The sequence below is a fragment of the Parus major genome, chromosome 23 (genome assembly GCF_001522545.3).
Source record: "Parus major isolate Abel chromosome 23, Parus_major1.1, whole genome shotgun sequence".
Classification (NCBI taxonomy): Eukaryota; Metazoa; Chordata; class Aves; order Passeriformes; family Paridae; genus Parus; species Parus major.
In genome coordinates, this window is record NC_031791.1 from 654,943 (window position 1) to 680,075 (window position 25,133).

The 25,133-nt window shown below is 52.3% G+C and overlaps 1 protein-coding gene across 2 annotated transcripts in view; it reads left to right on the plus strand.

Moving 5' to 3' along the window:
* The first annotated feature begins 5,641 nt into the window (after positions 1-5,641).
* The window catches only part of SESN2 (sestrin 2), a 24,187-nt gene continuing 4,695 nt past the window's right edge, over positions 5,642-25,133 (plus strand). For both annotated transcript variants that reach the window (XM_033519545.1, XM_033519546.1), the window contains exons 1-10: positions 5,642-5,656; positions 6,041-6,127; positions 6,935-7,066; positions 12,190-12,325; positions 12,782-12,883; positions 21,899-21,964; positions 22,387-22,605; positions 22,745-22,936; positions 23,255-23,437; positions 23,689-23,898. In XM_033519545.1, the coding sequence (XP_033375436.1) occupies positions 6,954-7,066; positions 12,190-12,325; positions 12,782-12,883; positions 21,899-21,964; positions 22,387-22,605; positions 22,745-22,936; positions 23,255-23,437; positions 23,689-23,898 (1,221 nt within the window). In that variant the 5' untranslated portion in view covers positions 5,642-5,656; positions 6,041-6,127; positions 6,935-6,953. The remainder of the gene's footprint in view (positions 5,657-6,040; positions 6,128-6,934; positions 7,067-12,189; positions 12,326-12,781; positions 12,884-21,898; positions 21,965-22,386; positions 22,606-22,744; positions 22,937-23,254; positions 23,438-23,688; positions 23,899-25,133) is intronic.

Sequence of the window (25,133 nt, forward strand, 5' to 3'; positions counted from 1 at the left end):
GCAGGAACAGCGAGGAGGGGTTTGTTCCCAGCCATCCACCGGCTCTGCCAAGCTCTGCCTCCTGCTTCCCACCGACGGACATTTCCCAATCACAACCCAGCATCCAGCACAATGCAACTAATGTCATCAAATTAAGTATTTCTCCTACACACAGCACATTTGCCCGGTGATTAAAACTAGTCCCCGAGGTAGCCAAGCACAGCAGAATTCCGGTTCATTATGCACACCCACGCAGCCAAGCTAAAAACCCAAGACACTCCCCCAGCCCTTCTTGGGAAAGCCTCAGCAGCTCAGATTTCTGCTTCACCACTTGCACCAGCCAAGACTGGGAATACTGTCATCTGGTGCAGGAAAAAAAAGGTAAGAAGTTTCCCAAGGTATCCCTAAAGGTCTGAGAAAGAGGGGAGGATGTAGGAGCATAGGAACGTCAAGCAAATGTTGCAGATCACATAACTGTGAGTAGTTACTGCCTTTTGCTCATTCCATCCTGGATTTAGAATGAACTTTTAACACCAAAATGCCTTAATTTCCCCCATTTCCCAAAGCACCTGTTCTGTGTCACGCTGTACAAAATGACAACTACTAGATGGAAAAAAACCCCAATTGTTGCCTATGTGAAGTGCATGATCTGTCCTTGCTGCAGCAGCTTGAGCCCAACCTTGTTCCAAAGATGAAACAGGGCCAAATCTTTCAGTATTCCCACCTGGAGCTGCTCCAGGGAGCAACAAGCTGCGGTGTAAGCACAGGGAGGTGCAGTTTGCTCTGACCCTGCTCCCCATTAGAGGCCAATCCTCTGTGAAATCAGCCATGGCTGTGCCTGGGCCTTGTGGATGAGCAGCTGCAGCTGCTGGACTCAGAGCAAAGGGGAAGCACAACCACATTAAGGTTTTCCTTTCCCTACAGACACAACCTCCTGCCTCATTCTCTCTTCCTCCCAAGCCTTCAGCCACAATATTCCCACCACCCCTGCCCTGCCGGCGTCTCCAGCCCTCCCTGGAGTGGGTCGCTCTGCTCCTTCTCACCTCCATTCTCAAGGTGGAGACACTTCCTCCTCCTGCTCCCCACATTCCTGTGTTCCTTTCCTTTTCCTTTCCTTTTTCCTTTCCTTTCCCCACCTCCACAGGGACCCTCTCTCCCTGCACCAGCTCATCTCCCCAGCCCAGCCCAGCCTCCTTTCCTAGCCTTGGCCTTGGCCCACTTCAGCCCTGTCCAGCCCAGGTTCCTCTGTCCAGTCACTGTCCAGCCATGTCCAGACTGCTTCCCAGGCCCTGTCCAGCCCTGGTCCGGCCATGTCCAGCCCCTTTCCCAGTCCCTGTCCGGCCATGTCCGGCCCCTGTCCCTGTCCAGCCCTGTCCGGCCATGTCCAGCCCCTGTCCATGTCCGGCCCCTTTCCCAGTCCCTGTCCGGCCATGTCCAGCCCCTGTCCCTGCCCAGCCCTGTCCAGCCCCTGTCCCTGTCCGGCCCTGTCCGGCCATGTCCGGCCCCTGTCCCTGTCCGGCCCTGTCCGGCCATGTCCGGCCCCTGTCCCTGTCCAGCCCTGTCCGGCCATGTCCAGCCCCTGTCCATGTCCGGCCCCTTTCCCAGGCCCTGTCCGGCCCTGTCCGGCCCCTTTCCCAGGCCCCGCCCCCTTCCCCACGAGCAATCTCGCGCGACCTCCCCCGCGCGTCGCGTCACGCGGGACCGAGAGGCTGCGTCACCGCGCTCCCCGTGACGTTAACGCTTCCCCCGGCGCGCCCCGCCCCGCCCCTTGAGTGACGGCACGCTGACCAATAAGAAGCAGCTGAGGCGTGAATGATGCAGCGCGCGGCCAATGGGCGGCGGGAGGGGGCGGTGCCNGATGGAAAGCTGCTGTGCTGGTTGTGCACATTGTCCTACAAACGAGTCCTGCAGAAGACCAAAGAGCAGTGCAAACACCTGAGCAGTTCTTCCCGAGCCAGCCTGCAGGAGAAGGAGCAGTTCAGTAGGCTCAGCAGTGGCAGCCACTATGTCCAGGAGGGGGGCTGGGGGCGGGCTGCGAGGGGGCTGTGGGGGAAGGTCTGTGAGGGAGGTTATGGGGGCTAATTTGGGAGGAGGCGGATGGGAGAGGAGTCTGAAGGGGGCTGCGAGGGAGATGGGGGGTGATCTGTGAGGAGATTTGAGGAGAGTGGTCTTGAGGGGATTGGGGAGGGGTCTGAGGGGTAAAGAGCCTCCTAGAGCATTGTTTGTGAGGTAGAGCAAGCAAGGGAGTGTTTTTGAGGTATCTGGGGGCTCTTAGAGAGACTGGGAATAATTGGGGGCCTGTTTGTGGGGAGATCCTGGGAGTATTTATGAAGACTGGGGCCTTGAGGTGTCTGTTTGGGGTCTGTGGGTGGGCAGTGGGAGGGTGTGAATGAGGGCCTGGGAGCTTTAGGGAGGTTTTGAGGGTCTGGAGCATGGGGCTAAAGCCAAGGAGGTATTAGGGGAATGTGTTGAAGGGCTGTTTAGGGGAGTTGTTTGTCAGGGGGACACGAGGACACTGAAGACAGTTTGGAGGTGCTGGGGGTATTTGGAGGGTGTTGGAGTGGAAGTCATGGGGTTGTTGTGGGGAATAGAGGCTAAGTGAGAGCTGTTCCTGAGCAAAGGCTTGGGAGGATCTGGGAACATTTAGAGGAGGTCTGGTGGCATCGTGAAAGGGGTAAGGTGGGTGTTGGGCACAGTGTGAGGAGGTGGAGGAGAAAAAGATCAGGGATGAAATAGGGAACATGGGGGAGGAACTGGAGTAGCCTGGGATCACTGAGGTTGGGACAAAACAGGTGAACTTAGGGAAATCTGGGGAAGCTGGGATGAGAGGAGAGTGCAGGCAGATGTAGAGGAAACTGGGGAATACCTGAGGGAGAGCTGTGTGTTCCTGCCCTGGGAGCCAGGACCACCCTGTGTGGGTGTGAGGCACATGAGCCCTGGTGGTGGATCTCATCATGCCTGGCTCACCTGTGACACATGCCATTCCCATCACCCTTCCTCTTCTCTCAGCATGACTGTACAGGGAGGAAGTGTTTGCAAGTGTGTGGATGTGGTGGGAGTGGCGGGCAGCAGGAGATCTGGGAATTAGGCCACAGCACTGCACCTCATGAAACACTCTGTTGTTGCAGGAGTGCCGGATTGCTCATCCCATTGTTAAATGCACTTACTGCAGGACTGAATTCCAACAGGAAAGGTAAATGCTTGCTGAACTGGAGAGATACAGGTTCTATGTAGAATGATCACACCTGGGGAACTGTAATGCTTCCACACCTCCAGTGACTGAGACATGTAGATTGCTGCTGTGGAAGACCTGGGGGACCTTTGGCCACCTCCAAAGGTCTGCTGGGCGAGTTGGAGTGTCTTGGATTACACTTCTTGCTTGTTTTTGTTTTTTTTTTTTTCAGTCAGAGCTCAGATGCATCTTCCCATGAGTTTTCCTCTTACCTGATATCTGGTATCCAACATTTATTTCCTGCTGTGTGTCCTTCACCTGGGCTCTTGTCTTTTTGCATTTTGACAAGTTGTGTAGCTGTCAGAGGGAGGACTGGTAAACCCAGAGCTGTGTGTGGCCATTGTGAGGTGTTCCTTCCTGTGTTTGTTGGACAAATATACCTCTGTCCTCTCCTCCCTTGACCTCCAGAGTAGAGCCTGCCCTGATGCTGAATCACTCATGCTGCCAATTAGTCAGTGATCAAATTCTGTTTTTGTATGGACAAAAACCTGGTGTCATCTGGGGGTACCTTAATTAAAAGATACCTCCTAGTAATGCCACTTTTTGGCCATTTATCTTTAGCCAGATGGGGATAGGAAAAGCACTTTGGTATTTGAGCCCTAAAGACGTTGACTCCAGCCTCATGATCAGAGGTGGAGCTGAGGGGAGGCTGGGATCCTAAGCTTTGATCTGAACCAGGCATCCTAAACCCAGAGATTGCATTTTCTGTTGGAATGTGTTAATAGAATGGTCTGTCCTTCTTAACAGCAAAACCAACACGATATGCAAGAAGTGTGCTCAGAACGTGAAGCTCTATGGCACAGTAAGTGAGGGGGGCTCGGCCTCCCCAGCCTCTCTTCCTTTCATCTCTCTTGTCTTTATCCTGCTGAAATCCCAGAGCAGTTTATGGACTGGCTTGGCTGTAAGAGCATGATCAATAATATGGGTCACTGAAGCGTGAAGCTTTGACTTTTTCTCTTCTTTTAGCACAAAAAAGAGCTTTGTATCGTTTGAGGCCAGGAAATGATCTGTTCGATATCCAGTAGAAACAAGACTGTGCTTACACAGACTGAGATTGCTGCAGGAAGCAGTGATAAATCTTTATTTCCTGCTTGTCTGAAATCTGAAATAGAGATTTTGATTGGTTCTATTTTGGTATTAGACATTTTTCTAAAGATTTTACAGCACTTGATAAATGGTCTGAGTGCCATGGCTAAATACACTTAGCTGGAGACCAAGGATCCAAATGGAGTTTTGTCTCCTGGATCAGCATTATACTCTGTGTAGAATAAGGAAATAAAAGTTTGAAATTATGGGGAGAATGGGAACGAGCTATGTGCTATTGTAGTTAGAAGGCTATAGCAACTGTTCTTATTTTTTAAAGCCAAAACCCTGCCAGTACTGCAACATCATAGCAGCATTTATTGGCAACAAGTGCCAGCGTTGCACCAACTCAGAGAAGAAGTATGGCCCTCCTCACTCGTGTGAGCAGTGCAAGCAGCAGTGTGCATTTGACCGGAAGGATGACAGGAAGAAGGTCAGTATTTGTGTAAAAGAAGGCTGAAAAGGTAAAAGGGCTGATCACAGTGATCCTCTGTCCATCTTCACAGGGTGCTCAGAGCAGCTGTGGCTGCCCTATCCCTGGCAGTGTCCAAGGACAGGTTGGATGGGGCTACTTTCTCCAGTGGAAGGTGTTCCTGCCCATGGCAGGGGGTGGATGAGCTTTAAGGTCCCTTTCCCACCCAAACCATTCAAGATCCATAACATTCCATGTTATGAAGTGTTTTTCTAGAGTTGAGCTTTGCTCTGGTTTAGGGCTGTTTAATCTTGGAACTCCTATGTGCCTCTGCCAGATCTTCTAAGAAAGATCTCTTGAATTTGGCCCAAGAGCTGGCAGAGGAGCAGAGAGCTCTGAATGAAGTCAGAGGTGCTATTTGGGGAGAGTGATGGGGAATGATATTTGCTTCATAGCCTGAGGGGCTACAAGTGTCATTCCTCTACCAGGAAACCCCTTCCATGGCTTAACCTTTGCTTAAATACCCTGAGAGCTCTGTAGGAGGCAAACTGTAGACATCTGTTGTTTGGAGTGCTGCCCTGATAATCGGTGCCCTGCTGAGCCTCTGGGAGCGGCCACCCTTGATGTTTTGGTCTCCAGTGACTGCCTGTCCATTCAGAGGATTCTTTTTGAGTCCCTGCTTGTTCATATGTGACCCTAAGCTTCAAAGTGCTTCCCTCCTTCCCTCCTTCCCTCCTTCCCTCCTTCCCTCCTTCCCTCCTTCCCAAAACTTCTTTCTGTCTCCCCTTCCAGGTGGATGGAAAGCTGCTGTGCTGGTTGTGCACATTGTCCTACAAACGAGTCCTGCAGAAGACCAAAGAGCAGTGCAAACACCTGAGCAGTTCTTCCCGAGCCAGCCTGCAGGAGAAGGAGCAGTTCAGTAGGCTCAGCAGTGGCAGCCACTATAACAGGTAACCTCGGGGAGGCCTTTGGGCAGGGTCTGAGCTCAGGACAATCTGGCTAAGTCATTCACTGTGCTGGTACAGCCTTGTGCTTCTTAGTGACCCAGCTTATTCAACTTGTACACAATGAAGGTGAAGTTGCATTTGTAAAATTTAATGATTAAAATGCAGATTTTAAGCAGGAGTTCTTCACCTACGTGCTGCTCTGACTCATTGTTTTCTGTTTATTTTTAGTCTCCAGCTACTCTTCCAAGGAATGATTTTTTTATCATCGTTTTAGCACTGGGAAATACTGTTTTAATAGGATCAAAGTGGGTGGGAATATTTATCTGCCTTTCTGTCTTAGACTGAAAGTCATTCAGGTTCTGACATACAATTTCCTCCTTTTTCTAGCCAGAAAACCTTATCCACGTCTTCCATTCAGAACGAAATCCCAAAGAAGAAAGCCAAGTTTGATGCCATATCTGCCAATGGTGACAGGTGAGCCTGTTACATGGGGAAATTGTGGGCGGGTGGTTTTGTTTGCTGAGTTTATATAAGACAGAGTTGTGTGTGAATAATAGGAAGCTCTTATGCTGGAGCAGGGGCCTTGGGCTTTGAGACCTTGAGGGGCTGCCCTAGAACCTGGCAGTCCAGTGCTACCTGGTATCTAGACGTAGATTTGAAGAGAAAAGGAATACTGAGCGCCTGTACCTGCTTGAATGGAGCAGGATAGAGGTGGTGGTTGGCTGAAATTCCCAACAGTCAGGAAAACTGCACCCAGACCAACTTAACTGTCTCTCTTGCGGTCACAGAGAGAGAGTGGCTGGTGAGGTCTGCAGGTTTTGTGCTTTGAGGTCCAGACTGATCTGCAGGGAGAGCTTCAGAGGACAGGAGAAGATCCAGACCCACTTCCCATGTCCCCTCCTGCCTTTTGGGGAAGAGACAAGCAGTCAAACAGCTTTGCTTGAAAGGTTGTGGACTCCCCATCCTGGAGGTGTTCCAGGCCAGGTTGGATGGGTCGTGTAGCAGCTTGGTGTAGTGGAAGGTGTCCCTTTCCATGGCACAGGGATGGAACAAGATGCTCTTTAAGTTATGTTCCAGCCCAAGCCATTCCATGGTTCTCTGATTCTAGGAAAGCATCCGACCCCATTCTGCTGTCGCACTTGATGCTGGATCATGTTGATGCCAGCTGCCTGTGCAGCGGAATGGGAGTCACTAGCAGAAGCAGGAGATTGAGATGGATTTGTATTTTTGTGGTCTTGTACATGCATATTTTCATTGCTGCCTTTCCTCTCTGATTCTCAGCGTTCCTTCCTCTCCCGAGATGCTTTGCCCCCTTATCCAGAGGGCCCCGTCCAGGTTGGCGCAGTGGGCTGCTTCCCAACAGACTCTCGGGGCCCACCATTGTCCTGTTGCTCAAGGCATTGACATCCTGAAGTGAGATCACCTATTGTTTTCTCCCCTCCCTCCCTGGGAACTCTTCCTTTCACTGGATCTCTTTCTAAACAGCAGGGATTTGGGAGCATGGACCAGAGCACAGTTAGTGCCAAAGGGTTTGTTAAAGCCACTGGTAATTAATTAATCACTACCTGCCATTAATGTCTGTGAGATGACAGATCTCGCCTATATTGACACCTTGTCACTGTGGAATGCTCCCATTGGGAAATGCTCCATCCCTGGAAGTGTTCATGGTCAGGTTGGATGGGGCTTGGGGCAGCCTGGTCTAGTGGAAGGTGACTCTGCCCATGGCATGGCAGGGGGCAGAACAAGATGAGATTTAAGGTCCCTTCCAACCCAAACTGTTCTGGGATTCTGTGATTCTGTGAAATACAACTTTAATAATTTTATAGGGCAGTGGCTCCCACAGAGTGGTCTGAAAGACCTTTTATCATCTGAACGGCATTTTCAGTTAAAAGCTGGAAAAAATTTAGGACCAAGTGTGACTTGGGAGCTGTGGCTGAGTGCAGAGGGGTTACAATTCAGTTGCCTTTAGTGCTGGTGGAGCCAGAGGAGAGAATGGAAACAGGGCCCTGGTAGAACCAGTGCAGCCTATCAGCACTGCTGCAGTTTTCCCTCCAAAGAGGTTGTAGGACAGCACCAGCTGTTTTTACCTCCTCATTAAACTGTGGGCTGAGATCTCACAGCTCATTGTAATAGCCCTGCTGGCTTGAAATACCCAAAAAGCAAAATGGGTTGGTCAGCCATTTGTTGGGAAAACAGGACCACGTATTGAAGGAATCAAGGGTCTTCCTTTTGCTCTCATGTCAGATATAGTCAGTCTGGCTCTTGCCAAGGCTGTAGGCCTTGCCACAGGCTTTTTTTGATGAGTTCCAGTAACAAACCAAGTGTAAATTTAGCAACTAAAGAGCTTCAGCAGTGTGCAGCAGAAAAGGCAAGCTGCAGCTGCCTTAAATAGACAAATGGCTGCATGTCTTGAGTGGAATAATAATGGGGGCTCCTTATGTGTGGGTTTGGAGTTGCTGAGGGTCCTTTTATGAGGCTGAACCCCCAAATCCCTCCCCTTTATACAGGTATCAGATTGTCCTTCCCAGAGTCACCTTGGTGTCTGGGGCACAGCCTGAGCATGGAGTTAAGGTCTGCTGCAGCACAAGGGTTTTTGGAGCAGCAGCAGAGTCTGGAGTAAAGTGACACAACCAGCACCTCCTCCCTGCTGAGATCAGCCCCAAATTCCTGTACCCTGGCTCCAGGTACCCCTGGTGTAGCCCTCAGCTGGGCAAAATTTGGGCATGTTTGAGCTCAGTCGACTTACACCTTCAGCCAGGGTCCAGCTTATCTGAAATTATTGCTTCTTCTTGGATATTGTAGAAATTACTTTACTGTGTCTTACTGAATTCCCTCTGTGTTTTTGTTTACGCATTTCAGTGTGGCTGTTGCTCACAATGGCTATGACATGTGGACGGGGTGATTTCCAACAGTCATTTAAAGGGTGATGTTCAGTGGTTTGTTCTGGGTGAGTTTGGGGAGGAGCAAACAGCTCTGTCACTGCTGCACTGGGAGTAGTTTTCTTTCCCAGTGACTCACAGCAGGTCTTGCAGCAGATCTGGCCTTATTAATCCTTCAGTGCTGCCAGTGCCCCATGGTCTTGTGCTGCCCAGCATGCCAGCTTCACCTCCAGCCCCTGGAACGGTGCTGGTCCTGACTGGGGCAGTCTTGGTGTCCCCACCCTCTTGTGCCAATGCTGCTGAAGTGTTTTTTTGCTGCAGACTGTGCAGATGAGCACACTGCAGTCCCTTCTCCTGTCACTGCAGACAAGGTGCTAAATTGTGCTTGTAACACCCGGCAGTGACAGCACTGCTGGCAGGGGGAGGGCAGCAGTGCCTCAGGATGCTCAGCAGCAAAGTTCATTTGTAAAAAGATTCTTACTTGTATAGGAAAGTCCTGGCATAGTTTAAAGCTCTGTGACTTGGGCTGTGCTGCACTGAGTGGAGGATGTTTTTCATAGAATCCCAGAATGGTTTCAGTTGGAAGGGACCTTAAAGCTCATCTCATTCTGCCCCTTCCAATGGGCAGAATGCCCTGCTTCCACTATCCCAGGTTGCTCCAAACCCTGTCCAGCCTGGCCTTGGACACTTCCAGGGATCCAGGGGAAGCTACAGCTTCTCTGGGAGAACTCTGCCAGGGCTTCACCACCCTCACAGGGAATATCCCATCTATCCCTCCCTTCTGGCAGCAGGAACCTGTTCCCCCTTGTCCTGGCACTTCAGGCCCTTGTTCCAAGTCTCCAGCTCTCTTGGAGCTCCTTTAGGCACTGGAATGGGCTCTAAGGTTTCCCCAGAGCTTTCACTTCTTCAGGCTGAGCACCTTCTGCTCTCCCAGCCCGAGTTCAGAGCAGATAGGTTCCAGCTCTTGGAACATCTCTGTGGCCTCTTCTGGGCTCATTCCAGCAGCTCCACACCCCTCTGATGTTGGGGGCCTGGAGCTGGAGGCAGCTCTGCAGGTGGTTTTTGTCTAAGGTGCAATATGGATGCTGGTTCAGTGCCTGGTTTGTGCCTCTTCATGCCAGTGTGACTTGAATAGCAAGATCTTTAAGCTTGGCATTTGCTTTGCCTAATTTCTGCCATTTAACAGGTGTGGAGTTTAAGGCAGTCGATTTGGTTTCTGTTCCAGTCAATAGAGAGAGGCAGGTGCCTCGGGAGCAACTCCCATTTTTGTCTCTGCTGAAAACAACAGGAGCTCATCATTTCCCTTTAATTAGCAGTGTGCATTTCAGGATGTTCAGGCATTGAGAGCTCATGACATGGATAGCCCTGACCTATCCCAAGGGGCTGGATCTTGAGTTTATTTGTAGAGGAAATGCCCATTTTTTCTTTTTTTTTCGGGAGGGGGGTTGTTTGTTTTATTTCTTGATCTGTTTGTTAAAGGAAAGGACTGACTTATGTTTGGCAGTTTTCCTTCGAATTTTGGAGTCTCGGGTTGCTTCTGTAACATGGGGTTAAAGACAGAGGAACCTTTCATTATTAATTTATCAGTCTTTAAAAAAATGCAAAAGAAGAGGGAAAAAAAAATCTGTTTCTTTATTTAGCACCTTAACACATTTGAAGGGGCATTTTGCAGCAACTGGACAGGAACATACCTGCCTGGTATTTTATACCCCTCCAGGAGGAGATCTCAAGCTGGCTGTTCCCCACGGGTGGATGCAGAGCCCTTGGAGCCCCAGGGATGGGCCTTGGTGACTGTCCTGTCCCTTCCTTTGCCCCACTGGGTGGCAGGGCTGGCTCTCACCTTCCTGGCTTCGCAGTGTGCTGGGCTGCAGCAGCTGCCAGGCAGGGAATTTCTCCTGCTGGAGCTGCTCAGGGAAATGAGGATATCCCCTGGCACTCTTTATCCCCCTAGGGCACACAGGAGAGAAGCATGCCTGGGCAAAGGAATGCTGTGTCAAGGGATTGTTCTCAGCCAGAGGGAATCAGTGAGGAAGCCTTTGTTTTCTCTGTGGAGGTTGGGGCTTGTTTGTTGGGTTTTTTGGGGGGGATTTTTGTTTTTTTGGGTTTTTTTAATTATTTCTTTCCCTCCTCACCAGCATATTTGTACTGAGTGGGGAATTAAAGCTGCTGTTTATATGTGCTTGCACACAGGAAGGTGCTGGAGCACCCACCATCACCTTGCACAGTCTCCACTTGGGAAGGCTGTTGGGAAAGTTTTAAAATGGAGTTGTTCTGTGTTAGTGTGTGGGTATGAACCTCTCTGCCTAGCACAGAGCTGGATCCAGTGTGCCCAAAGAGCTGCCACATCTTAGTGTGGACTCAGCTGTCAGCGTCTTTTAGCCATGCAGGCTGTCTCCTGCAGACCCTCAGTTCCGAGTTTTCCTCTGCCAGGTTTTCTCTGCCAGTGCCTCAGGGCCATCCTCTGACTCTCAGATCTGGGAAGCTGCCTCTGCTGAGTTTCCCTCTGTAGATCCCCAGCACAGTGGGGGAGCGAGCCTTTTCCCCTGCCACATCCTTACTAATGAGTCCTGTCAAAGCAGACCGTAGTGCTTTTAATTAGAAAATGGATCATTTCCAGGTGCTAGAGAACAGCCTGAACTGAGCAGCAAGTACTCTCTGCCTTCGGGTACAGGTTGGGGACTGGAAGCTCAGAGGTAGAAACATCCTTGAGAGAGGCAGAATTTTGAGCTGAGACCATGCCTTCCCCACTTTAGAGCTGTGTTGACTGGTGGCTTTAAAAAAAAAATATCAGGCTTTGGGTGACCCTGACGATTTATCTTTATTTATCTGATAGCAGCCTGACTTGAAGTCATCTTCTCAGAGAAGATTTGTCATCTTATTACTGTTCAGTTTCTATACAGCAGTTTCAGGTGTCTGTGGCTGGGAGTGTGCTGCCCACTCAGCACAAGGAATAAAAATCAGCTTTAGGAATGGAACAGAAGGCAGGGGAAAATCGGGTGGGGTACCTGAGCCTTGTGGCTGCAGCTGGTTGTATCTTATGATCTGGCATGTTCCTGTGGCACAGCACTGTGTGTGCCTGCCTGGTCACTGGTGTCCCATAGGTGTTTGTGATTTACCAGAGCAGCAGTGACTCATGGACAGGTAGCTCTGCTAATGGTTGCTTAGATTTAGAGTACCTGGTGGTCTACAGGTGATGTGCTCAGCTATTTCTCTGTCTTCCTAGAGAATCTTTCCTACTCTGAAATAATGAAGCTTCTCCCTAAATTGCTTTATTGTGGCAGAATCATATTACAAGGTCCAGTATGTTTTTTACCCCTTTTCCTTGCTCAGGACAATTTAGCTATTTCCCTTTGCTCTGTTTGTTGAACTTGGAGGTTATTTGTTTCTCTTTCATGTCTCCTCCTTGCCATAATGTTTGTTTACATTCAGTGGGAAGTTTTGCAGTGCATCCAAGGACTCCTTGTGAGCAAAGATTTCCAAAGGGATGCATGAAGTTTAATTATGTCTCTGATTGCTGTCTTCAGCTTTTTGGTTTGAAAAAGGGTCATGAATGATCATGAAATGATTCCCATTCTCTTTGGGTGCATCCGTGGGAGTTTTCCAGTCTCGGTGAAGAGGAGGGTTTTGCTGAGAGCCTCTCCCTGTTCTTTGCTGCAGTTTTTCTCCAGACCTCGCCCTGGACTCCCCTGGCACTGACCACTTTGTCATCATTGCCCAGCTGAAGGAGGAAGTGGCTACTTTAAAAAAGATGCTTCACCAGAAGGATCAGATGATTTTGGAGAAGGAGAAGAAGGTACAGTCCTTGGCTTGCTTCCCCCCCAGCAGGCTGACATGTTCTCACAGATCACACTCTGACACAGCCTGGCTTTTTATCGTGGAGTTAACTTGTCTGGCTGTTTCCAGGCTGCCTCCTTTCCAAAGCCAAAGAGGCTCTCTGGACCCACCCAGGGGATCTCATTTCATAGAGGGTCATTTCCTGACCATTTTCTCGGAGACCTCTGTGTGTGGGCAAAACTGGGAATAAACACTCTGCTGCTTGGAGAAAAGCAGTGCTGGCCCTTGCTGTTGCTCTGTGCTCTCAGTGACACAGTTCTGCTCTCGTTGCAGTCCCCCAGCACTGCCAGCATGTCTGTGACCTCAGCCAGTCTCACACCTTCTGTAGAGGCCGTTTCTGTGGCAGGGGGGGTCTGTGGTGAGGGCAGTTGTTTGCCTCTTCCAGCTCACTTGCTCCTTCCTGATTTCTGCACAGATCACAGAGCTGAAAGCTGACCTACAGTACCAGGAGTCACAAATGAGGGCAAAGATGAACCAAATGGAGAAGACACACAAGGAGGTCATGGAGCAGTTACAGGTGACAGCATTTTTGGTTTAATTTGCTGAGCTGTGTTGTATCCAGGAGTGACCAAGGACATTCCTGAGCTGCGTCCAGGAGGGACTGAGAGCACACCTGATCAGAACACCCCATGAGCTCCTGCACACAGAGCTCTGCTAACGCTTCTCAGCCTTGTCCTACAGCCTCTGTGCCTCCTCAGCTCTGCATTGCATCCCAACCACCATTTACACCTACCTTGCTGCTCTCTACTCAGGCTCACACTTACCGTGTTGTAAAGTGCTGAGCCATCAGACTCATTTTACTTATTGCCAAAATCAGGTTTGAACTGTTTCTCCAGTCTGCAGAACCTTTGTCAGCTCTCTGAACCTCTAAAACACCTCCCTGTGATTTGTGTGAGCAGAAACCAGAGAGAACAAAGGAACAATTGGCAGATCTTTTAGCCCTGTATCTTTAGTCCAAATAAAGAAGTCCCTGAGCTGATGCAAGCAGGGAGAGGAGGATTCTTTTCATGACTGTGGAAACACAGCAGACTATCAGCATGAATAGATTGAGCCACTGAAGGGATCAGGTCAAAGGGGAAGAAATCAGATGCAGAGATGAACTTTGCACCCTTTAATTACTGGGTATATAAAGATCTAAAGCCCCAGCAATGAGAGGTGGAAGGGGATGAGACAAAAGGCTTCTGTTGCCTCTGAGGAAACAGCCCCTCCTCCATTCTTACCCACCCTGGGGAAACATCCCGATGGAAGGCAGGTTTGGGACCTGCAGCTGCTGTCAGGGTGCTGGTGCCTGTGAGAATCCCTTCACAGGGCAGGTCCTTCTAACTGGCTGAAGGCTGGAATGTCGGGATGTGGTGTGGAGAGGGCTGGATCTGCTGTTTCTGAGGGTAAAGGAGCATCAGGGCCAGGAGCAGGTGTGCCCCAGCCACCTCCCTCTCTTGGGGGCTTTTCATGTCTGTGCTCAGCTCAGGCTGGGACTGCCCCGAGCTCTCTGGTGTCCAGATGTTTTATTTCTGCTGGTATTGCTTGAGTCCTTGGAAACCTTTTTCAGTGACTGCAAAATCAAAGTTCAGATCCTCTTAGTGCATTGTAGGTGTCTTGAACTGTTCATATGATTAATTTTTGAACAGTCTTGTGGGTTTTATCATTTTGTCTTTTCCTGTGGGGCTGGGATGGGAGAGCCCTCTCCAGGAGGTTAGAGGTGAGCTCAACATCTGCCCCCCTTTCCTGTCTGCAGGATGTCAGCAGCTTCTGCACAGGGATCCCAAGAGCTAATGATGATCCATGCCACTAAATACCCATTTTCCCACTTCCAGGCCAAGAACAGAGAGCTCCTGAAGCAAGCAGCTGCCCTGTCAAAAGGCAAAAAGCCTGAGAAGTCAGGAGCAATAACCTCCCCTTAAAGCCAAGCCCCAGCCTGGGAGCTTTCCCCAGCATTAGCCGAGGAGTCTGGGATCTGCTGGATCGCCGGGAGCCCAAACCTCTGTGTTGTCTCCATCCCACTGCTGTGGACTCCATGGGAGTTCCTGATGCGTGTTACCTTCCAACAGCATGCTTGAGTGTGGCCGGTTTTGATCCATGGGGAGAGGTCCCAGCCTTCCTAAATCCCCCTGAAATACTGTTTTCTGGAAGAAATCTTTTCCTAACCAGTTGCTACCACTGCCAGCCCTTTCCATGAGCGAACAGGAACCTGCTGCATTAGTGGCTCCTTGCTGGTTCCCAGCCTGCTGCTGTGAGGGAATTGCCATGGCCAGTTGTTCTGCAGATAAAATGGGAGCTGCGTGTGGTGGGAGCTGGTTTGTTTTTTTTTTTCTTTCCTTGAACTGTTCCTTCTTCAGAAGAGAGCTGAGAACTCACCAGCCCCACAGATGTTCCTGGAAAGTTGTGCCACTGCTGACAACAGTTGATCCAGCTTTTTGAAGATGCTTCCAAAATGGAGGCCATGTATTTATCTTGGAAGATTTTTGTGTTTTGTTTTGATTTTTCTTCTTTTCTCTGTCAGCTTGGCAAACCAAACTGCCTGGTTTTGTGTTTCCTTGTTTTTCTGATGAGAGCTTTTGGGTTGGGAGCCAAAGTGGAATGATACAGACCCCAACCCACCCAGAATTCCCCCCCAAGTGCCCTGGTTACATGGTGACCTCTGGGATTTTGGTGATTTCTGAAGCTTGGTGTGATCAAGTGTCTCTTACTCCATTTCTTTACACAAAGAGAGTTCAAGGCTCGGATATTCCCTTTCTTCCCCCTTTCCCTGCCCCTTCCAGATGCAGGAGCCAGGTTGGCTCCAGGAAAGCACTTACTCAGGCAGTGACCCGAGCCAGGGAGTGTTTTTTGGGGCACTCCAGGGATTTTTCTCACTGCTGATTCCAAACCAGCAGGATCAAAGGGCTATGAGAGTTTCCTGTACCAGGGATGTGCTGCCCTGAAACAGCACGGCTGCCACTGACCCTTACAGCCAGACCAGCTGGGGTAGGTGCCCCCAGGCACCTCTCTTGGGGTGATGGTGGTGGATAAAAAGCACTTGGAGGGGGAGCACCACACAACTCCGGGCTGGCAGGAGCTCCTCGACATCCCGGACTCCAGTCAGGGAGTGGAGAAACATCTCAGGGCTGAAGGTAGGTAAGAGAACTCATGTTTTTGCTGCAGGGCGGCTGCTCTGTCAGAGCTTTGATGAAGCTTTTACCTAGAGCTTGTGATTACTTTTTTCATCCTTTTGTTTCTTATTTGTTACTAAAGTTGATTTTACTCAAAGGCACTTTTTTGGGATGATGTTGGCTTCTGGCACGGAAGGAGCACATTTCATCGGACACTGCCATGTGTTTGTTTTTGGTTTTTCTAAGAGACTTTTGATGTGAAAACAAGCAAAACCAGAAATTGTTACACTTTGCCTGAGTGTGGCAGCTGGAAAAACTCACCCAATTTTATACTTTTAGAAAATGAAGTGCATTGGTGGGAGTTTTTTTAACTGTGGGCTTTGCTTATTTTCCTTCCCTCAACATACAGAAATAAAAAGAGGGAGAAAGGCCCTGTAAATACTGTTCAGTTGGGTTTTTAATTGTGATAAATTGCTCCTGCCATCGCGTAGCTGATTTGTAGCACCAACATCATTTCTTTGTATGTTTGTAATAATGAGATTTTCAAGGGACGCTTTGATTTGTACAAATGACACCTGTAAAAGTGGTTTAAAAAAAGCCTCATTTGTGACTGATACTTTGTTTGCTTTGAAAAGGGAAAAAAACCAAAACAACCGAAGTACCTCTCCCTGCCTGGAGCTGATTTATCTCCTGCTCTAGGGTTAGGAGTTAGGGAAAGGAGACAGTATTTTCCCATTGTTTGCTTTGCTCCTACTTTTTTTTTCTATCTTTAAATCCTCCCATCAAGCCTGTTGCTAGGATCCTGGTTACTTGGATACATCCAGCTTCCAGGACTCATCCCTCTGTATCTGGCGAGATTTATTCCTGATCTCAGCAAGGGGGTGCAGCTGGCACAGACAGAGAGACCTGCTCCTTTGGCATGGAAGTTCTCCCTTTTCCCATGAGATTTCCATGAAGAAAATTCAGCTGCCCCCCATCTTTTTCCAAGGAAATAGCAAGAGGTCCAGGAGTCTAAACGGGTTTTAGCTTTGACCTTTTACCTTACTCATACCCAGTCTCCTGGAGCACAGGGGAATGAATAGCAGCTCCTTCCTGCCGCTGCTGCTCCCAGAGCAATGAGGATCACTGACCACTACAAACCACAGTTTCTAATATTTTTGATGCTGAAGCCACATCCATCTGCCTGCAGTGCAGAAATCCTAATGGAGCACTGGCAGCTCCTGTGGGCCAGGATCACCTTGGGAGTCACCTTCCCTTCATGCCTCTGAACAGTGCAGCTGCAGAGGAAATGAGAAGAAACAACCTCAAAGTGTGCCAGGGAGGGTTAGATTGGATATCAGGGAAAATTTTTCCATGGAAAGGACTGTCCAGCCCTAGCACAGACTTCCCAGGGGAATTGTGGAATCCCCATCCCTGGAGGAATTTGAAAGCCATGTGGATGTAACATTTGGGGACAAGGGTTAGGTGCTGGCCCCCAGTGCTGGGGGAACACTTGGACTGGATGCTCTTAAAGCTCTTTTCTAACCTGAATGATTCCATGATTCTAATCTCCTTCTCCATCCCACATATGCTGTGGGCTTCCTTCTTCCAGCCCACGAAGCTCTAATGCCACAGGTTTTCCTGCTGGACCCAGCCATAGTGACAATGTAGCTCCTGATCTATGAGCAGAGCATGTAAGGAAAGGAAACACTGAAACAATATTCCATGTCTTACATGCCCTACGTGTTCCCTCATAGTGTCCCTGTATGGTCTCTGCTGCTTCCCTTCCTCCTCAGAATCTGGGCAGCCCAAAACCACCAGCTGGTGGAAAAGGCAGGAATTGTCCCCAGCTAACCTCCTTCTAAGGTAACACACCTTGAGCAATTTGCCTTCCCTTGCTGTTTAGCTTTCCTGGAACACCAGTCTTGTCCAGTCAGCAGGATGGTAACCAGGGCACTGTCAGTCCCAAAATAATTACTTGTTGTTGCTTGTTTTTAAATGCCTGGAGAGATTTAAAAGCCATGCAGATGTGGCACTTGGGGACATGGGTTAGTGGTGGCCTTGGCAGCGCTGGGGTAATAGTTCAACTTGATGATCTTAGAGGGCTTTTCTGAACTGAACAATTCCATGGTTCTGTGGGATGCTGAGGCTGTTTTGTACTGTCCAGCATGGCCTGCTCCTGGCTCCCAGCATGGGAGGATCTGAGTCGCTGGCAGCTCCCTGTACCAGGCTGCTGTGAGAGGAGGGAGAGGCTGCTGGCAGCCCAAGCCAAGTGCTACAGGAGCAGGAGCATGGGGAGCCAGCCAGGACAAGTGCTGAGGCTGCAGGTAACCAGTCCTGGCACATGGGGGATCCCGTGCTGCTCCAAAACCTGGAGCTCTGTGCCCACCCAGCTGTGCTTGGCCCCTGCTGCCCCTGCTCGACATGCAGGAGTTGTCTGTGGGACAAATATCCTGCTGGCATAGCCCTTCATTCTTCTGATGGGACATTTTTATATTAAATATTTGGCAGCATCTCCAGCCCCTCTCTCCAGCTGGATCGTTGCCTGATGCACACCAAGTGCCCTGTCCCTTTTAGATCCTGAGATTTTTGGGGAGCAGAAAGGGGAGAACAGATGTAGCCTCTCCCCCTCTTCCTTCCCTACTTTGCTTGTTCTGTGGTGCCTTTACTGATGCAAAGGAAGAGATGTTGTTTTCCCCTGCAGGCTGATGTGTTCAGCCAGAGCAAACACAGAGCTCGTGGCCTCAGGTGGAACTGTAGTCATCATGGAATGGTTTGGGTTGGAAGAGATCTTAAAGCTCATCTTGTTCCACCCCATGCCATGGAAGGGAATGGAATCTTCCACGTTTTGCTCAGTTTGCTCCAAGCCCCATCCAGCCTGGCCTTGGACATTTCCAGCCACAGCTTCTCTGGGCAGCCCCAGGGCTGGCTGGTGGCCAGCAGCTCCTCTGCTTGTGCCCCGTGTCCAGCAGCTCTGTGGGGTGTGACAGTGCCAGAGGAGCAGGTGACGCACCTGGACTGGGGTGACAGAGGCTAAAACAGCACTTCTGACCCCAGGGCAGTGAGAGGCCTTGGATCAGATGAAGTGCAGCCCCAGAATTGTGCCTCTGAAATGACACAAGTGAAAATACAGAAGCGGAAACCTTGATATGGCCAGAGCCACCCAGACCCCACATCTCAGCACAGAGCTGCGTTTGCAAAACACCCTAAAAATAGCCCCGGTAAGGGGACAAGGACAAGGAGCAATGACCAGGGACGTTTGAAACCGGCTGAGGCTCCCTCCCTGCTGAGGCTGGGGCTGTGGGCTGTGGGCTGTGCTGATTTGGCTGTTGCAGCCGTGGGCTGTGAGGCCAGAACTGCAGTGCCAAGGAGCACTGACGTTCCCTCCACTGGCAGGAGCTCAGCCTGGAGCCAGAGGAGGCTGTTGCCAGGAAAATCCTGAGTTGTTTGTGCAGTGAGTCCCATTTGCTGGTCTTTGCTGTGTTGGGCTGTCAGGCAACACCAGATTGGTACCAGGGCTGTGTCTGTGTTGTGGGGGTGGGTTTCCCCCCCTTTTCATTTTTTTTTTCTTTTTCTTTATTTTTTTCTTTTTTTCCCCTTTTTTATTTCTCCTGTCCCTTTGGAGAAACACCAAACCTGGTAAAAGAGTCAGAGAATCCCAGACCGTTTTGGTGGGATCTTGTAGCTCATCTCATTCTGCCCCTTCCAATGGGCAGGGACACCTTCCACCATCCCAGGTTGCTCCAAGCCCTGTCCAGCCTGGCCTTGGACACTTCCAGGGATCTTGGGGCAGCCACAGCTTCTCTGGGCGACGTCTGCCAGGGCCTTCGCACCGTCACAGGAAACAATTCCTCCCCGATATCCCATTTTTCCCTCCCTTCTGGCAGCGGGAAGCCATCCCCCCTTGTCCTGGCGCTTCAGACCCTTGTCCCAAGTCTCTCTCCAGCTCTCTTGGAGTCCCTTTAGGCACTGGAATGGGGTTTAAGGGTTTCCCAGAGCCTTCTCTAGGCTGAGCAGCTTCTGCTCTCCCCATCTTTCTCCAGTGCAGAGGGTCTCCAGCCCTCTGGAGAATTTTGGCCTCCTCTGGGCTCACTCCAGCAGTTCTATGTCCTTCTGATGTTGGTGCCCGGAGCTGCCCGTCACCTGAGCGAAGCAGAGGTGTTTTCCCTCAGCTTTCTGTTCCCTTTGGCCCCAGGACACGTTTCCAGCACTGCCGGTGTTCAAGGTCGGAGTGCGGCCGGCTCTGGGTAGACCTGCTGTCGGAGTTCTGGCCACGCCCCCGTGCTGCCATTGGTCCGATTGTTGCTCGGTGGTCACGCCCGCGAGCTCCCATTGGTCGAGCGGCTCGGGGGCGTGCCCCGCCCCGTGTATGTAAGCGCGGCGGGCGCGGGTCCCGGGGGTCGCTGCGGAGCGCGGGGGCGGGCGGGGCTGTCCCCTCTTGTCCCCCTGTCCCCTCCTGTCCTCCCCTGGCCCTCCTGTCCCCTCCTGTCCCTTCCTGTCCTCCCCTGTCCCCTCCTGTCCCCCCTGTCCCCTCCTGTTCCCCCCTGTCCCCTCCTGTCCCCCCCATCCCCGCTGTCCCCACCGCCCAGCCCCAACGTGATGCTGGTCGCCGGCTCGCCGTGCAGCCCCGCGGGGCCGGAGGAGCGGCGGGGCTGTGGGGCCCGGCGGGGCGGCCAGGTAAGGGCTCTGGGGCTGTGTCGCCCCATCCCCGGGCGCACACGGGGTGCAGCCCCCACGGGCGTCCCTCGGAGAGGCGCTGCCCGGGGTCACCCCGCCCCGGCCGGCTGCAGGGAGGGGAGAAGCCGGGACATGTCCAGAAAGCGGCCGGGCTCCAGCGCCAGCCCTCTGGCTCACCCGCTTTGCAGCGAGGCTAAAACCTGGGCTGCTGAGGAGCAGGCTGGGCACTGGGAGCTCCCACAGGCTCCTGGCGTGGGGCAGCCCTGTCCAGACAGGGGACACTTGGGGCGTCTGGAAGGAGAGACCTTTGGGTCTCCCAACCTTCCACGAGCTGGGATGTGTTTGGGAGCCGGGCAGAACTTACAGGTATGGCACAAAGGGAAGGTGAGGCAGAGGTGTGATGGGATGTGCCTGTCGGGGTAGGTGAGGGGCTGACAGGAGATTCGGGGGCTCCAGGGGTTCTGTCCTGTAGTTTGGTTCATGCTGCTGTTCCCACGCTGGGTATAGGATCTCTGATGTCCATGTTAACCAAAACATCTGGTGTTGCCCAAGGCTTATTCATCTGGAGTCCAGTGTGGAAAACTGGAGTCCTGGGGTGTCCATGGAGCTTTTCAGGATTTCCTTGACCTTCCCAAGCAACCAGAATGGTCTGCAACATCAGTCCACCAATGTCCTGAGTATCCTGAAAAGCTGGAAATTGCCTCTATTTGCAAGACTTCTTTTCCCCCCTCCAAAAAAAAATTTATTTTTTTCTCTTGCTCCTGCATTCCCCTTCCACCAGGTTTCCCCAGGGACAGCGAGTTCCTCTGCAGCTTGGGGTTTTGCTCAGGGGGGAGTTGTCACAGCAGGATGGTTACACCAGAGGAGAGCTGGAAACTGGAAGTGCTGGGACAATGAGTGGGACAGACCCCAGGCAGGGAACAGAAAACAGCAGGGAACTCGTTTCTCGTACCTGTCCTGGCATGGGCCAAAGCCTGAAGTCAGTGCTCTGGAGCAGGCTGGGGTGAAACTGCTGGTGGCTCTGATGCTGCTATTGTCCCCAGGAGCAGTTTGTGGCAGGAACACAGTTAGCAGCCTGGGTGACTCTGATGGCGTTTATTTAGCCTCACCATATCGGGGATGGTTTAACCACACCTGACTAAGCACTGGCACCAGTGGGGTTAAAACTCAGCACACCCATATTCCTGCTCACGGAGCATTATCTCCTTCTCCTGGTACCTCTGTTGAGACTCTCAGCCTGCCTTGTAGCTGGGGCAGATTGTGCGTCTGGTGTCACAGCATCTCGGTGCCTCAGTTTCCCCTCAGTCTGACAGGACAAGAGGAAGCAGCCTCAAGTTGCACCGGGGAAGGTTGAGGTTGGATATTAGGGGGAAAAATCTTCACTGAAAGGGTTGTCCTGCTCTGGCACAGGCTGTCCAGGGAAGTTGTGGAGTCCACATCCCTGGAGGGATTTAAAAGGCACCCCCAGAGGCCGTGTCCTTGCTGGTGACTGTAAGCACAGTGCCGTGGCTGTGCTGCTCCTGATCCCCGCTCCCCTGTTTTCCCATGGAGGTGGTTTCGGGAGGGGACCGTGGGGCCGCAGCTGCGGTGTCCCGCTGTGTCACACGTGTCCGGGAGCGGAGCAACATCCCAGCCCGCTTTCATCAGGCGCTGCCAGCCTGACGCAAAGGGTGTGGGGGAGATGGCCCCGTGGCCCGTGCCGGGTGTCGCCTGAGTCACCCCTTCCGGTGACGCTCACGGGGATGTTCCGTGGCTCCGGTGACTCCCGGCTGCGCCTTCCTTCCTAGGAAAGAGGAATCAAGGCTCCCCGGGAGCTGGCGAGGAGCCCCAGCACCTTCATTCCCCTGGGAGAGGTAAAGCCATGGCGATTGACTTGGGTGGGGGTCTCCTCCCTGCCGGGGGTCTCCTTCACCCTTCCCTGCTGCGGGTGGGAGGACAGGAAGGATTCCCAAGCCACCAGTTAATTCCTAGTGCTTAGTGCGGGTGGGATGCCGAGGGAGGGCTGGAGAGAGATCACCCACCCCAAGCGGATCCTTGTGGCATTGTGGGGAAATCGTTCTGGAGATTGAGGGAACGGCTGTATTTCACCCTGCTGTTTACCTGCCCTGCCCGTGCCTCAGTTTCCCCACTCATCCAGACACATCTGTGCTTCCCCTGCGATGCAAAGACCCACACCCTTGCCCTGCCCGCTCCCCAGCATTTTGCCCTGAAATGCCCAGGGCACCTGAGCCCTATCTCAGCACCCACATTCACTCTTCCAGATGTTCCTCCCCAGGCAGAGATAGCGCTGTGCTTTCGTCACTGTGCTGGGGGGCCGACCCCCATCTCTCCTCCCCTGCGCTCCAGAGTCCAAACAAACAACCCAACCCACAGGCTGAGCTGGACAGGCTGTGTGGGATCTGCCATGGAGACCCCCAAACACCCTCTGCCCCCTGGGGCTGGGAGTGGGGGCCACCGGCGGTGTCCGTTCCGGAGGCGGGGCGCTTCCAATGGGGTGAGGATCTGCTCTCGGTGCTCTTGGGTGCCTGGGTCCTGCTTGTCAGGGGAGTCTCCACTTAGCTCAGGGGGATGTTGGGATGAGTGGGGGCCTACAGCTCGCAGCCTTTCAATCCCCTCCTCTCCTCGTTCTGCAGATCCCGCAGGAAGGTGGGGAGAGCCTGCACCAGCTCCTTGAAGCCTTCCTCTCAGCAGGCAGAGTGGACCACATCGCCATGGTCATGGGGCTGCACCCCCAGTACCTCAGCATTTTCTGGAAGACCCAGTACCTCCTGCTGCGCATGGATGGGCCCCTGCCCTACCACAAGCGCCACTACATTGCCATCATGGTGAGCCGGGGGCCCTGGGGCTGTGGGGACACAGCACTGTTGCTTGGGTGACATTTGGGACCCTACAGATGGGCCCCTCTCTGATCTGACATCGTAAAAACTTGGAAGCCCATTTGGGATTGGTGCCCACCCAGGGTACCCCGACACCCTCCCTCCATGACCGCTGGGGACTGGCACTGATAAGTGAGGGGGGAAATCCCCCCTGTCTGGAACTTGTTTCCCCAGGGAAAACCCTCCAGGAGTGTGGGCTGAGTGGGTTCCCTGCCTTGGCTTCTTCAAGGGCCGGTGCTGGGGGCTGACTGCTGGCTCTCCCCGCAGGCAGCAGCCCGGCACCGCTGCTCCTACCTGGTGGGGTTGCACATGGGGGAGTTCCTGCAGGTGGGGGGAGACCCTGCGTGGCTGCAGGGGCTGCACTGCGCCCCTCAAAAACTCCGGAACCTCAATGAGATCAACAAGCTGCTGGCGCACCGGCCCTGGCTCATCACCAAAGAGCACATTGAGGTGAGAGCTGATGCTGCCAGCACAGATCCCCCCCCAGAACACAGCTTGACCCCAGGGACCACATTCCTGCTTGCACAGCCCCCCCTTTCAGGGCTGAGGGAGTCAGTGGAGTGGGAAGGGGTGACTCGCCCCCGATGGCTCTGTGGGTGAGGCACTTCCCAAACACGCTCCTGTGTCCCGGCCACTGGCTCTCCCCAGCACCGGGCTGTGGTGGGCTGGGGAGTCTCTCCAAGCCCTGCTGTGCGTTGCAGGCTCTGCTGAAGCCGGGGGAGGACAGCTGGTCGCTGGCAGAGCTGGTGCAGGCGCTGGTGCTCCTCACCCACTACCACTCGCTTGCATCCTTTGTCTTCGGCTGCGGCATCAAACGCGAGGAGGACCAGGATGTGGGGAACGGCTGCTGGGCCCCCTCAGCTCACAGCAACAGCAGTGCTGCCTCTGATGACAGCATGGGGGGCTCTGGGGTAAGAGGGGCTTTGCCATGCAGGAGTCTGAGTGTACCCTGGGCTGCTGGATGCTTTTTTTCCCCAATTCCCGTTTTTTTCCCCAATTCCCGGCTGTTTTTCTTTATTCCCCTTTTTTTCCCCCTGATTCCCGTTTTATTTTCCCCATTCCCGGTTTTTTTCCCTATTCCCACCTTTTTCCCAATTCCCGTTTTTTTCATTATTCCCATTTTTCTTTCCCAATTCCCGAGATTTTTTTTCCCGTTCTTTTTTTTTCCCAATTCCCATTTTTTTTTCCCCAATCCCATTTTTTCCCCGATTCCACCGTTTTTCCCCCCAAACCGGGCCGGGGTTTTTTGCCCTCTCGGTGTCACCGTGGGAGCGGCCCCGGCGCGGGCGCTGCTGCTGCTCCCGGGGGCTCGAGCGGCCACAAAAACCCCAAAATCCCCAGATTTCACCCCAAAACCCCCCCCGGGACTTCAGCCCAAATTCACGCCGGGATTTCCACCCAAAACCCCCAAATTTCTCCCCAAAATTCCTAAATTTTGCCCCAAAATCACGGGATTTCATACCAAAATCCCCCAGGATTTCACCCCAAAATCCCAAATTTTCCCCCAAATCCCCGAATTTCATCTCAGTATCTCAGATTTTCACCCAAAATCCCCAAATTTCCACCCAAAATCCTCAAAATTTTCCCCAAATCCCCAAATTTTCACCCAAAATTCCGAATTTCACCCCAAAAGCCTCCCAGGATTTCCTCCCAAAATCCCTGAATTTTCACCCAAAATCCATCCTGAGAGTCCCGAGGTTCTGGAACCAGTCCAGGGGTTCTGGACTCTTCTGCTGGACCCCGCCCGGTGCTGAGGTTCCAGATCAGCCAGGACAGTCCAAAACCCCGGGAGAACCTCAGCAGCCTTCAGGACCCTCGGGATGGATCCAGAACCTTCTGGAAGTCCCTCAGGACCCTCGGGATGGATCCAGAACCTTCTGGAAGACCCTCAGGACCCACAGGGCGATCTAGAACCTCAGCACCACTCAGCACCAGGCAGGACAGTCTAAAACCCGCACAGTGACCCAGAACCCCAGAGTGCTCTAGAACCCGATCTAGAACCGAGTCTAGAACCCAATCTAGAACCGAGTCTAGAACCGAGTCTAGAACCGAGTCTAGAACCCGATCTAGAACCGAGTCTAGAACCGAGTCTAGAACCGAGTCTAGAACCCGATCTAGAACCGAGTCTAGAACCGAGTCTAGAACC